The sequence below is a fragment of the Stegodyphus dumicola genome, chromosome 3 (assembly GCF_044657685.1).
Source record: "Stegodyphus dumicola isolate Sdum_Otavi_A_Nest chromosome 3, ASM4465768v1".
Taxonomy (NCBI): domain Eukaryota; kingdom Metazoa; phylum Arthropoda; class Arachnida; order Araneae; family Eresidae; genus Stegodyphus; species Stegodyphus dumicola.
The window spans coordinates 247761903-247776741 of record NC_140770.1 but is presented as its reverse complement, the minus strand read 5'-3'; the positions used below and the strand labels follow the sequence as shown (position 1 = coordinate 247776741).

At 30.2% G+C, this 14839-nt stretch overlaps 1 protein-coding gene across 1 annotated transcript in view; it reads right to left on the bottom strand.

Moving 5' to 3' along the window:
- Positions 1–704: 704 nt before the first annotated feature.
- LOC118181123 (neprilysin-2-like) overlaps positions 705–14839 on the bottom strand; it is a 41948-nt gene continuing 27813 nt past the window's right edge. The window contains exons 11-17 of the mRNA XM_035350198.2: positions 11704–11755; positions 11503–11570; positions 9198–9325; positions 7655–7720; positions 4692–4787; positions 4060–4136; positions 705–1244 (exon numbers count right to left, since the gene is read on the bottom strand). Of these exons, the coding sequence (XP_035206089.2) occupies positions 1145–1244; positions 4060–4136; positions 4692–4787; positions 7655–7720; positions 9198–9325; positions 11503–11570; positions 11704–11755 (587 nt within the window). The 3' untranslated portion in view covers positions 705–1144. The remainder of the gene's footprint in view (positions 1245–4059; positions 4137–4691; positions 4788–7654; positions 7721–9197; positions 9326–11502; positions 11571–11703; positions 11756–14839) is intronic.

Sequence of the window (14839 nt, the reverse complement as noted above, 5' to 3'; positions counted from 1 at the left end):
TGCTTTTTACCTTGTTCAATTGATTAGTATTTTTCTGTGTTTATAATTAACTTTTTATTGAGCATATAGCCAATTATTTTACCATGTTCAATTGATTTTTACTATGTTAAAATTCCTAATTAGTTTAGCAAATAGTTTTTTATTAATTAAATTTTTTTTTCTCCTTTTCACACTTTTCATACATACTAAATATGTTAACTCAAATTGTAAATATTCAAATATTTTTTCTCCTCTTTCACACTTTTCATAGTAACTAAATATGCCTGTGTTGGAGTTTTCTCGGAGCCTCAGTTTTTGGTAACTTTTTGGCGACCTTTCTAAAATTTATCTTCTAATTTCCTTAATTTTGCAGCACAATGCACAAAATTTTGACCTAAGTCGGTCTTTTTTCGTTTGTTCTTACAACCTTACTTACAATATATGTATGTATTTATATATACATATATCTGCAATATTCAATACCGATTTTATTACTGCTTTCCCCAATCCAATGACTCTTAAATGTAGTTACCATGAGACATTTACTGCAAAAGTATGACATTTCTTTAGACAGATTTTCTTGCATTTTTATCCAAGTTAAATGAATATTCGGAGAATTTTCTATCATTGAGAGTAATGGCATATTTGTCTTGTATTGTATTTACAAATGCAATTTATACAATATTGACAGAACTCATACAAAATGACAGTAAAAAAAGAAGAAAGCAATAATAATTTTTAATCAAGAATTTGCTTACAGCTACTAACATTTAATAGAAGAATATACTTAGGTACATGTGATGATCATTTAGGTTACAGAATATTAAGGTTTTGCTAAATACACTTTGAACGTTTCAGATTTTTTAGTTTTACGAAAATGCTTGAATAGAAATAGAATGTGAAAGCAACTTACTATTATTTGAAAACTTTGTGTTATGTGATGATTAGGGTCCTTCTGATACTTAAATACCCATAAAATGGCATAACAAGAATAAGCAAAAAGTCGTTCAAAATTGTATTCGCATGAAAGATACTAACATACGCAAAATCAAGCAAAAATTTTATGTATAGATTCTGTCATTATTAGACCATTAGTACTAGTTCCACAATAATATTCATATAGAAACAGCAGTTTTTCTTGATATTAAGTTTTTGATTGGCTTGTCTACCAAACTTGGCATCGGTTTTCTCGCACCATCGAGGAGGTTGCATTGCACTGAAAGTCTTTGGCAAATTCTGGCAGATTAGACATGGGTCCTATCACTCTGAAACAGAAGATATACTTTTAATTCCTATGTGTATATTAAGACAAAGATAACTAAAACTAATTAGTAATATAAAAAAGAGTATTAAACAGAAACTTGTGTATTGCAAGACAAATGCAGTGCAACAGTTTTGAAATTTTACAGTACTTTCATCAGAGGTAAACTTTCATCAGATAAACACTATTTTATACTTGTGTGGACACTAAGATCCTTCTAACATTTCTGGCCATGAGATAGACATGGAAGACATCTAATAGCATCAGTTGATGGAAATGTGAACAAGAAAATAAAACCTATAATAAATTTCTTTAAGGGAAATCTTTAGAAATTTAGAAATGCATTTGAAAATTTCACATTTAGAGAAAAGTTTTGATGAGTATAGGAATCTGGACTATAAATTAAAACAGAAAAATATAAGTACTAAAACCTTTTACAAACTTTAATATGCCATGAAACATAGGGGTTTTAATAATTTTAGCTTTAGAGTGCGTAAAACGTGTTTTTCTTAAAGAACTAAAGAGTATGAGCAAAAATTGGGCTAAAAGGGGATTTTGGAATTCTCCTTTCTGAAAGTAACTTTTAAGCTGTTTAATAAAAACTTCAAAGTTAGGTTTTTTAACAATATTCTACATTAAGTCTTAATAGCAAGGAATTCTATTGATAAACAGAAATTATGGGTAGAAAGGTTGTTCGAATTTTATTAGTCGGACTTAAAACTAAAAGGAAGTTAAATTTATGCAAAGCAAGTGCAATTTTGAAACTAATGGAAAGAAAACATGTTAATTAGAGCTGAATTCTTAACATACATGAAGAGTTTACGTAACTATGCCAATTAACTGATTTTTTTAGTGGATTCGCCAGTGTAAAGAGATGTGCAGCAAAAGCAAGTATTGCTCGCATTTGTAAAATAACTCACCGAATTGTGATCAAAATACAGGCTTGCTTTGAATTATGTGCTGGGGTGTCTTGTAAGTTAATATCGTAAATTAATTCCGTTTTTTAAGTCTTTTTCTGATAATAAACGTCTTTTTTACTAACATATCAAACCATTCTTAGTATTCAGTCTGCACTTAGTCAGCGCTTTAATGAATTAATAAAAGTACGCAAATTGATTTGTGAAGAGGACATTTTTAAACCATTACTCAATAATATGAGATAGGAAGACTTTAGCCATTACAAACGTTATTAAATATTTGAATGTCCGATTAAATGCTGATTCGAAGAGAGAAATATATATCATATATCGGGTGACGCTAAGCGAAATAATAAAATTAATTTAGGGCAGTGAGAATAGTCGAATAGCAGAGTGAGAAAGCAGGTAAACTGTGGGAGATTTGGGATACACAAGAAGATTCATTTGTCATGAAAAGAACGTTTATGAACATAAAGAAATTAAAAGACTCAATTTTAAAGCGGGAATGAACGGCAGACTTCACCTGATTTATAAAAAATAAACTTCATTTAACTCTTTTTATTGCCTTTAAAAGGACAAATATATCGTCAACATACCAAAATTTCGGTGGGAATTTTCAAATAACGTCACTCATTATTGTAAATTTATCACCACAAAACAATTAATATGCAAAAGATATCAGTGAGAATAGAAGTGAGAAGCATTAAGCATCCTAAATTAAATACTTTTCGGACTGGGGTCACTTATACACATTTATAATATTTGGTTTATGAAATATGTACATTAAATATTTTATGTATGTACACTCAGGAAAAAAAAGAGAGAGATAGGGACAGTTCTATATCTCCCATTCTACTGGGCGATGGACAAAATGCAAATTGCGTTTTTTATGTCTCGAAAGCATGATTTATTATATATATTAGATTTATATATAGCATTGTTCTAACATAAGTATTTTGACACAAAATCAGACTTTTCCTGAAATAACATACCAAAGTTTTGCAGAGATCGAATTATGCCTAAATATTAAATTTTGTAAAATTTGGTGCGGGAAAACTTCAACAATTTACATTGGCGCAATTTTTTTCAGGTTGCGCCAAGAATAGTTCACTTGGCGAACTTCTTAGTATATGGCAACATATTTTCCTTCCATTATGCCGGAGCGGCAAAAAAAGGCACCTCGTTCCTACCTTTTTACATTGTGCATGAGCGGTAAAAAATTCACATCATTTCTACTTTCAAGTAATTTTAACAGTCTAAACCACATTTGATGTTTCATCGCTTTCAAAAAATATGCCAAATTTCAAAACGCGCCAATATATAAATTCACGTATATCTTCGTATTGTTTGAATAAAAAAATGTAATTTTTTGCAGGTATGCTTAGTACGTCTACTTTAAGATGATGGTAAAACTTTTAGAGTTTATAAGTCAAAATATTCTTTGAAAAATTTATAAAGATTATTTTTAAATACAAATCATAAAAAACGGGTGAATTTTGTTTGGAATGAATCTGAATTTCGAAATGTGAAAGGAAGAATCAAATAAGTTTAATCAAAAAAGATATTAATAAACATATACTCAATTAATAAACTTAATTAACATTGAGGAGCTAACATTTTGAAAATATTTTTTTTTTAAATTACTCGTGCGATTTTAACAAAACTTGGTAGTTTGATGTAAGTTGCTATATATAAATCTAATACATATCCTAAGTTACGCTTTCGAGACATGAAGAAGGCAAATTGAATTTCGTCAATCGGCTCAGTAGAACGAGAAATATAGAACTGTCCCCCCCTTTTTTTTTCCGAAGAGTACATATCTAAACAAAATAACAGCACATGTACCATATTTCGAAGAAATTCCTAACATTTGAAATAAAAGTTTTTTTTTATTTCTCTCACCTGAACTTGGATGGGCTGTATGTACCAGAGGTAACGATTTTTTTCAGAGTTTCTGGGCTTAATTTCTCACACCACATCTGAAAAAAAATTTTAATATCATATTCACATATGAATTGCATTTATGCTATTAGACATATAGAAATATGAAGAATTATTTTATATCGAAGTCACCATCTAGTTATTATCAAATGCAGTAGAAATCAGTGAGGAATTTGATTAAGATGAAAACTAAACTACATACATTTAAAGTTTACTTAGCTGAACTGTTTCAATATTATTTCTGTCACAACATTGCTACAGTTTTTAAATTCATATTTAATTAGTTATTACGCTTTGGTTTGTTTAAATGCATTCTGCTTGAATAAACTGACTGTTCTAATTAAAATTTTGAATGGATTGCCGGTTATTCATTATTTTTAAGCCTGAAAGAAAAGTATATGTTATATGTATAGCATATAGCGTTTTGTAACACATCATAATAACGCGCTTTTAATCATGATAGTCTTCTTGTTCTGCTTTTATGATTCATGTAATTGCCACAAAATATAACATTTTAAGAATTCCAATATTTAGATAAAATAATACTGTTTATTAAATGAACTTTAGATGCTACCACGGAAAGCAAAACTTACATTTGCCGCATATATCCAAAACAATTGGTTCGGTGTGTAGGTCAATCCTGGAAGTTTGAGCTCGATTTTACGATCTTTCACCAACGACTGATATGCCTGTGAAAAAGAATATAAATACTGTAGATCTTTGATTACTGGAAAAAAGTGCAAGTAATTTTTGCATAACCGAATTGATAGCATGACCCTTTTTTAAAACCAAAAATAATTATCTCAAGAATTTATTAAAATTATTATCTGATTTATTTTAACGAAACAAATTATATATTATTAACTTACTATATTATTAACTTATTATATTATTTATACGTTATTAATTTATTATATTATTTATGTATTATCAAATTCAGGAAACAAAACCTGTTCCAGTGTTTTATATTTTCTCATTGCCTGATTGGAAAGGCTTTGTAGATTAACTGAAGCATATTAAAATTTAATCACATAGATTGCAGGTTTTTCTTTTAGCGTTAACTATTGATTTATATAAATTATAACTCAAAATTTAATAAACTTGATGTTTTAACAATCGTGGCAATTTATTAGTCGTTCATGAATGTGTTGCATTTAAAGGGCAGTTGTAAGTATAATGTACTCACAAAAGGAGATGTATTTTCTAGTTAACAGTTATTTAAGCCAATTATGTTTCTTCTTTGCTAGTAGTAAACTAAAAGCAGAATAATCCCTGACCAAAATACTGAATTAAAGCAAAGTAAATACAGAAATAATGAAAGAGACAGGAGGTAAAGTTATGGAAAAGGAATAACAGAATCCATAGACATCCAAGAAAGCAACTGCTAGATACCAGAGAAAAAATTCTGAAGATAATGAGAAATCTCGTTTGCATCTCCTACATTTGTCTTCCAGACATTTGTCGGATCCTGTCGGCCTACGTTTTGTTTCTTGAATAAACGATAGTTTTGAAGGTCAAAGCTGCATAGTAAATTTGTCTTTAAAATCAAAAATAGAAAATGAACTTTAAGAACTGATGATCATTTGAATGCATTACTAAATTTAGGTGAAACCATAAAACTGACGTCCTTAATAAAGCATAATAAAGCACCATACTTTGTTCAACTTGAAGGTGTTATTTTTTATGCTTGAAAGAAGCTATCGCAGTTAAATGAATAGTTCTGAAAATAAATTAGTATAGTATTACTGTTTAAGTTGTATGGAAGATTGATTCGTGTTTCATACGAGAAATTTATCAAACTCTTATTTTATAGCAACGAATTATGAGAATGAATTCCCTGGGGTAGTTTTCTAATTTCTTTCATTGTGGATGAAAATGCTGCATAAAGGTTTAAATACGGAATTTTTAATGGTAATTGAATAATAAAATTAAATTTGATTAACTTTTCCTTCATTGGTGAGGAATAACTATGGATTCAATTTGTGTAAGTTTTCCACAAAAAATTGCATTATTTTCATCTGCAGTGCACTGAACAAATTCTGGAGTAAACTCTTAATTATAATACACGTTATAATGTGCAAACCTTTTCAGATAGTTTAATAATTCAGTTAAAAGCTAATTTTTTTACCTATTCAGCAAACTGATCTAAATGAGCACTCTTCATGATGATGCATGAGGGAATTTATTCGTCGCTAAATCATTAAAACTTTTGATCTTTAATAGTAGTTGCGTGGATATCTGAAACTATTTTTAGCCCAAAGAGCGTTAGACCAGAAGGCCTGTTAATTTCGTTTTGTCATTTTGCGTTGAAAACTTTAAAGTTTCGTTTCACTTTTCAAATTGTTGCCACCAAATATTAGAGCCCTGCGTTATAATTATGGAAATTAAATAGTGAAGAATCTGCATAAATATATGTATGTTTCTCGCATTGTGATAAAACAACGGTACCTAGAGAAATCAAATTTTGCATAATGTACGTTTCCACCTGATATCCCTGTTGAACTGAATTTGATGGTTTAAGTGCAAGAAAACACGATATTTAATAAATAAAGGTAACACACAAAATATTAAAAAAAACGCCCCTCGGGCGTAATGTAAAATTTGAAAGCTTTCAGATCATTTATTTATCTATTTATTAGTCCAAAGGGGCAATTTGCGCTGAAGGACTATTAATTTCGTTTTGGCATTTTACGTTGGAAATTATAAAAGGCAAATCACTTTTCAAAATGTTGCCATCAAATATTATCGCCCTATATTATATTTAAAGAAATGAAATAATGGAGAACCTGCATGAATGTATATATGTTTCTCACATTGCGATTAAACAACGGTACCTAGAGTCATCAAAATTTAAATAACGTAATCTTTCATAGAAAATGGGCATGTGGAAGCCCTAATTTGAATTTGAAATTTGTTTTATTATCGATTTCATATTTTCTAACACTTCATCGAATTATTGATTACAAAACTAAGTGATTTCAATGTGAACAATGGCAACGTTGATCGAAAAAAAAACATTTTTATCTCCAGCGCGCGAGACTCTGTATCGCAAACCCTAAAGATATGCTCAATTTAAAACTATTTTGCGATATTGCTGTTGAACTCAATTTTATGGTTTGAGTATGTAGAACATGATATTTAATAAATAAAGATAACACATAAAACATTAAAAAATCGCCCCTTTGGACGTAATTTAAAATCTGAAATCTTTCAGATTTTTTTTTATAAATAATCTTCTCATAATTTTTTTTCTTATGTATATCGTCATGGGTCTTGTTGTTAGCTTGTTAGAAAATGTATTATAAACTTAGTGAATACCTCTATGCTAAATTAAATATATTTACAAATATAGCAAGCTAATTTCTATTGTATATACTCATCTTACATTGCAAATCGGTTAGGTATAGTTTTAACAGGTGCTTGTATTTATCTGAAAAATTGGGGCTTCCTCTTCTACCCTTTTAACAATTATATACATTTTAGTGGATTTTATTTCGTCTTGCTGTACATTCAATATTTCCGTTTATGATTTCTAAATTTCAAATAATATTCTTACCAAATAAGCTGCTTTCAAAGCGGTGTTGTCAGCTATGTTTTCCTCTTGTGTGTTGACACCGTTTACCTATGAATGGCATAATTTTATGAATAAAATTTAATAGACTTAACATTTGAAAATGTAACCACAATACATGTTCAGCAAAATTCCATTACGTGTGAGCGTAGTGATTCTTCTTTAACATATAAACTGACAAAAGCAAGGATGCGTAGTATTTCTGTCGCATTTCGTCTGCCAACATATACATTAGTGCCTTAAAAACTAAATATATTTTGGGCACACAAACCAAATTCCGATAGTTTTCGTCGCCCATAGTTGACGTACATTGTACATAGCCATACATAGTACACATTTACAGTCCTGAGTTTCAAATTAACATCAGCTTTATTAACCAGTACAGTTTTAGAAATGTAATATAACACGACAAGATATACGTATATATACCGTAATCTGCAAACTTAGAGGATAACTCAGACAATTTTTTTATTTGACGGGATATGAATAGGAACCTATTGTATTAAATAAAGTTTGGTTAGGGCATAATAAGCTATTTACATGCCACAGAGTTGTCCATTAAAATTGCATGGGGAAAATTCAGTTATAAAAAATAAAATCATGGTATACTTAATACTTTCAAAGAACTAAAAAGTAATGGTTTTACTTATCCCTAATCAGGAAACAAACTTCATGATATCTATCTGTGAAATTAATGAGATATTTTAAGTAAATCCTATAAGATTCAAAATCATTGCACTTAATTAGTCTATACAGTTCTGAGTTTCAAAGCTGCGGACCAAGTGAATGGAAACACATGCCACTTAATCTTAGTAGAATTCGTTTGCTGAATGTATGTTCGGGAATGTAATCGAATCATATGTTCACTTTTAAAATCTTTATTTGTGTTGCTCTAACTGTGTAGAAGCTTAAATCATTGTCTTTCAGACCCTACGAGACTAACAAGTGAGGTGTAAAAAAGGCTTCGGTGTACTTCTTAAAAGTTTATTTCGAAACATGGATCCTTATCTACGTGTCTTTGTGTGGTTACAGAAACTTTATTGCAAATACGCAGATCAGAGACGTTTTCTTCTTTCAACCAAAAAAAAAAAAAAAAAAAAAAAAAAAAAAAACCACCATTAAGGAAGCTGATTCTCTTTCACGGACATTCTGTAAAAAATTGCATATTTCATGTTTCTCTGGGAAAGAATTTGTAGTTAAACTGAACACTGGCTTACTGTTCAGTAAAATGGGTTTGATTATTTAGGCTTCTCTGACAATGTAACGGATACTAATTTAATTATTCGTTTTAGAAGAGGAAGGTAGAGGGATAGAATAAGGTAGCCGGATTGCATACAAGACCAATTTCTTGTACATTTCGATAGTCAATAATTTGATTTATTTTGTAATACTGAGTGCTGCGAAGTCAGAATTTAGTTAGTTACATTGTAGACACAAAATACTCTTATCTTACATTACTCATATACAAAATGTGTGTGTGTGTGAGCATTTACTTAAAAACAGAATGACAATCTCAAATACGTCTTACCTGCATTCCGTTTTCAGCAGTAAAATTACTATACTGCTCTATGAAACACTGGGCTCTCCTGTTATATGCATTTTCATCCTTTGGGTCCCACCAGTTTCTTCTTATGCCATCTTTATCAAATAACCGACCTATGATTTTGTCATCAATATTAATGAATACGGAAAGTAGAATTATATATTCCATTTTATTTGATACAGAATCTTAAACACACATGGAACCTCGATTGAATTATTTTTCATTTTACATTTTCTATCTTATAGTTAGTGCATTTAACATATATGCATATATTTCACTTGCTATAGCCATGTATGTGTTAAATCCATAATTTAATCTACTAGAAGTATTTGATTTTGTTAACGGTAGCATATTATATTGGTACATATTGTCAACTTTGGTTTATATTTTGACCATCTTTAAAAGAGATTATTTAATCTAATATACCTGACATTAAAATAATTATAGAAACGAAGATATTTTGAAAGCATCCCTACGGGTAATGATTAAAGCACTCATGTTCCACTATAAGCACATTTTGCTAAACGTTCCCCGCCACACCTGAAAGAAAACGATAGACTGGTTCAACAGCTCCTTTTGTGGCTTCATGTTTTCCCGAACTTAAAAATGTTTATTCTAGCTACCTATACATCTTAATATCAGAATCTACTGAGAATAAATCATGATGAGAATTGTAATCTGTCTAAAGTTTGGGAAGTAAATCTCTAATTTGGATTTAGCAATAGCATTTGTAGATGTACTGACATTGCAATGTACTGCTAAAGCAAAATAAGTCTAAATTCATAGAATTCAAACATAAGTCAAACTATTTTGTCGAGATATTCGTTTTCAGTTAACAAATGTTTATCATTGCAATCAGTTTATCATAAAACATATATAGGAAAGCGTAATTTTAAATCGTGAAATTAATAAAAACTACAGAAGAAAGTTTCAGTGGAAATAAACATGAATAATACAGACATTTCCCTTTAGATAGATTATCATGGCAGAGTTTGATTAAACTTTTAAAGCTATACTTCACTTACCCTCATCTCAAATTTACACACGTACGACATTTTTGAAATATTCTAAGCGCTATTTTTTTTAACTCAAAATCAAAAACTTAAAAGTTTAAACTGTTTTTATTTCTATCTGCCTCTAATCCTGGTAGTTTCAACCCAAAAGACTATTTATAATTTCCAGTGCCTGTAATTTCCTTTTGTTCTGAATTAAAATAAAATAAGGCAGAACTTAATATGAGATGTATATTAGTGTTCAAGAAAATAAAGTAACCATGCGTTTCAAAGGATCATGGGCCCTTTCCTTTTCAGATTCCCGTTCTACAAACAAAGAAAAAAAGTATTTTTCTCCATGAAGCGTATATTTTTCTCTTTATAATGATGAACCTTGTACGTAAATGCTAAAAACTTTTATTCGCTGAAAAAAGCAACAGAGGTGAATAAATTAGGCAAAATATCATATTATGTAATTTAGGCAATAATTTGGTAATGGAATAATATTTTCTAAGGATAACGTTTTTAAGTGTTGAGGATCAAATAACGTTTCTTAAATAATTTTAAACGAATATTGAAAAATTAGTTTTAAGCAGCTGTAGAAATTTCACTTATTTCTAATTTGTTCTGAATGCTCATATGCATCTTGACTCAAAACCCATTTGTCATTGCCCTATCTGAAAGGGTATATTAATACAGAAGCTATCTGTAAACGCACGCTCACGTATTCTTTCAATATTCGGAGGAGTCATGTGACACAAAAGTGAAGTAGATACGGTTTAATTACTTTCGATGCTTATATGAAGATCACGGAAATGAGTAGATTACAGCACCCTCTCCTTACAATCACTTAGAAAACATTAAACTGTTGAAAATACTGTTCAACCTACTGTGCTTTTCAAAAATTACAAGTATTTAATGTTGCACATTATTTCGAACTTAATTACTTGTAAGAATCAAAGTATGGCTATTACCAAACAGATTAAATTAGCTCAACGCTCAAAACAATGAGTTGCCATATGAGGAGAATGTTTTCAGTGGCTTATTGGGTATTTTACAATATTTTTAAAAAAATGCAGGATTATTTTGTTATGAAGATTTTTTTCGACACCATGCTACGGCATTTGTCAACCATTACTGCATGTAAAGTAGATTGATACTCGGATCGGTTATCGCGTTAGGTTAGCGACGCAGCGTGAGTTAGTGTGTTTACGCAGCGTGTTATGTGTTAAGCGGAGTGCGTTATGTGTTGCGATGTTAAATACTTAATGATACTTTAATGTAAATAAATTCTTTACCTCTATTATCAAAAACTCGAGTTATTTCATGACCAATGGACTGACCAAGAGAACCAAAATTCAAGTAGCTAGAACAAATATATGAAATAATTTAGAATTCTTTTAGCATTTAATGCATATTGTAATTGAAATGAAAGCCAAAAAGGAATTGAAAACATTTCAACCTTGTTAAAAAGTTAATAAGTCATATTAATAACTTACTGTGGTCCATCTTCAAAAAATATGGGGAGCTGTAAAATTCCTGAAGGAATGTCTGTAAAGGAAGATTATTGATAATGGACTCAAGTAATACCCAGAACAGATATGATTTATTCAAAGGCATGCAATATTTTTTGAAATAAAAACTAAGCCAATGATTTCAAAAGCAGTCACGGCCAGATTTTACAAAAACAACGTACTGACATTGCCTTACAGGGCAAAAAAGATCTCGGAATTAAAAGCACGTAAAAAAGTGTTATGGATCAAAAGAAGCAGGATATATTCCGAAAAAATATCAAAGAACCATATACTTTGGAAATTAGGAAAAACATTCGCCTAATAATCTCTGTAAAATAGTCATATGTTAATGCCATTTCAAAATGTACTTTTGCTTTGTAAAATAATAAAATATCGTATTGCTACGGATACTGCTCTCGCATGTTTAGATGAATTTCATTGTAATTACAGAAATATTTTACCTAAAGATTTTATGTTTTAACTGTTTTGTTTGATAACCCTTATTCTGCACTATTTTTCTACACCGTAATTTCAGAGATAAAAAAGTCTTTTATAGTATCGCATAAGGTATTTTATCCCATTCCTCTTGAAAAACTTTCCAAAGTCCAAGGAGAGCTACAGGTTGACGTTTGGACAACCCGCTTTTAAAAAAGCCAAAAGCGCAAACCTCTGTGTTTGATATGACAGCATATTTATTAGAGATATGAGTGAACCGTTTTTTGTTCCATTTTTTACGGAAAAACTAAGTGGGTTTTGCCTTGTGGCTGTTTGCTTCATCTTGGTGCAATTCTATTGACTGATGGCACTGTGGCTAAAGAGAAGGTATTTCGATTTCAAAACTGGATAAACTATATATTTTTCATAATATGTTGATTTGATCTTAACATTTTTCTCTACTCGCTTTATTTTTAATTTGCCGTTACGCGAAAAAACAGCAGCAATCATAAATCCCTTAGAAAAACTTCCTTTAGATTCCTTGAACCAAGTTTCAATATTTTTTCCTCCTCTTTGAGAATAATAAATGGATCTCCTTGTGTTGCAGTCATTTAAGTGCATGCAAGATTCGTCTATTGTGACAACATTTGTCCACTTTTGTTGGCATAAATGTTTTCCATAATGAGTTCTGCAACGCCTTCGGCGTTTGACAATATGTCGTGGAGAGAGATGTTGAACATTATTTTTTTCACCTTTTTATCATTCAAATTAGCATTAATCGCTTTGTTTACAGTTGACACTGAGCATTTAATAAGTTGGGAACTTTCCTTGGATTTCATGGATTTTTCTCTTAACATTAAAGTTCTTACTTTTAACACATTCGAAACATTCCGTTTTTCCTTGGATACTTATTTGGAACAATGTTTCCACTTGAAGCTAAATTGTGACATCTTTCTCTTTTGTTGTTGACGACATTACCCATCTTAGCTTAATAGAGTCTGCGTGTATTTTTTGGGAGCACTCAGTCTTAAAAACCTATGTTGAAGACTAAGTAGCGAATTCTCGTTTCGTGCACAAAAATCAGCACCACTTGCGGCTAAGTAACGGAAAATAAGAATGTAAAAATTCAATAGTAATTTAAGATAATCTAATGACTGGCTCCTTAGCTTAACTAACGCTAAATCGACTGCACACAGGAAAGCCGAGCCGAGAAATGTCAGTACTAACTTTGAAAGGTGTCAAATACCGAGCTGTCAGCTTACATACTGCTTCTGAAACGCGTTAAGAATTTATATCTACGTCATACAAAATTTACATTCCGGCAGGAAACTAAAATCAGGAGACATGGGAAAGTCAAACTAAAAATAACCGGCTAGAATAAAGTAAAACCTTACAGCTTTAGATATCGAAACACCATGGCTTTCACAAAGTTTTTTTAATGAACAGGTACAAATAATTTCCGAGAGAAAGAACACAAGCATAGTCTTTCATCCATTATCTCTTTAAAAGTGAAAAACAAAACTGTCAAATAGCAGACTATACTTTCAAAAATATAGGTCCGGTCAAAAAAAGCAGAAGACTTTTTATTTACAGCAAATCAAAATCGTCTAAAAATATGCTAACAGATTTCATATAAGTTAAGGATGTGAAACTTGCAAACAAATGATATATTTTTAATAAATATTTTTCATTGCGTCAAGCTCTGTAACCTTTCCTAAGCTTTTTTCCACCTCTTTATTTGTAGCTTAAGTTCAATACATATAATAAGTTCGCCTATTGAAATTTTAATATAATTTAACGCTTACACTAAAGGTTTGCATCTCAAGCATTTGGAGAAGGCTTAGATTCATATAACTGGTGCAATGGAGAGATGAATTACAATGCTATCAATTTTCCCCCTTTCATTTACCATGAACTTATTCCATGAAAAATATAAATAATGTAACATTGATCCATTAAAAGGAACTTTAATTAATTTAAATTTTATGACTGCTATAAAAGTATATTTTTATTACAAACTTGTGTTGTATTTTTTGCTATTAAACCGCAACGAAATTATTAAACTGGAAATTTTTAAACGAATTGCAAAACATATACACATTGCAGAAAAAAAATGGGAGAGTTCTATATCTCCCGTTCCACTGGACCGATTGTCGAAATTTAATTTGCGTTTTCCATGTCTTGAAAGCGCAATTTGCTATGTATATCAGATTTATATATATTAATATTCTAACATAGGTATTTTGATATAAAATCGGACTTTTCTGAAATAACATACCAATTGTTTTCCATGTTTCGATTCTACGACTCAAATTATGTCTAGATATTTATTTGAAATTTTTGGTGAGAAGATTATGGAGAAATTTATAAATTTATCTTTGCCCATTTTTTTCAGTCTGCACCAAGAATAATTCACTTGGAGAACTTCTCAATTTATAGCAAAATATTTTCCTTTCCTTTTCTCATTGTACACGAGAGTAAAAAAGACCATCCTTCATACTTTCAAATAATTTTAACAAAGTGCGTACACACTATTTGGCGTTATTATTGCTTATAAAAAATATGACAAATTTCAAAAGGCGCGAATATGTAAGTTTACGTACATGTTAAAACGTTTTGAATAAAAAAAAACCCTAATTGTTTGCAGGTATGCTTAGAAATGCATTTATTTTAAGATGATGGTAAA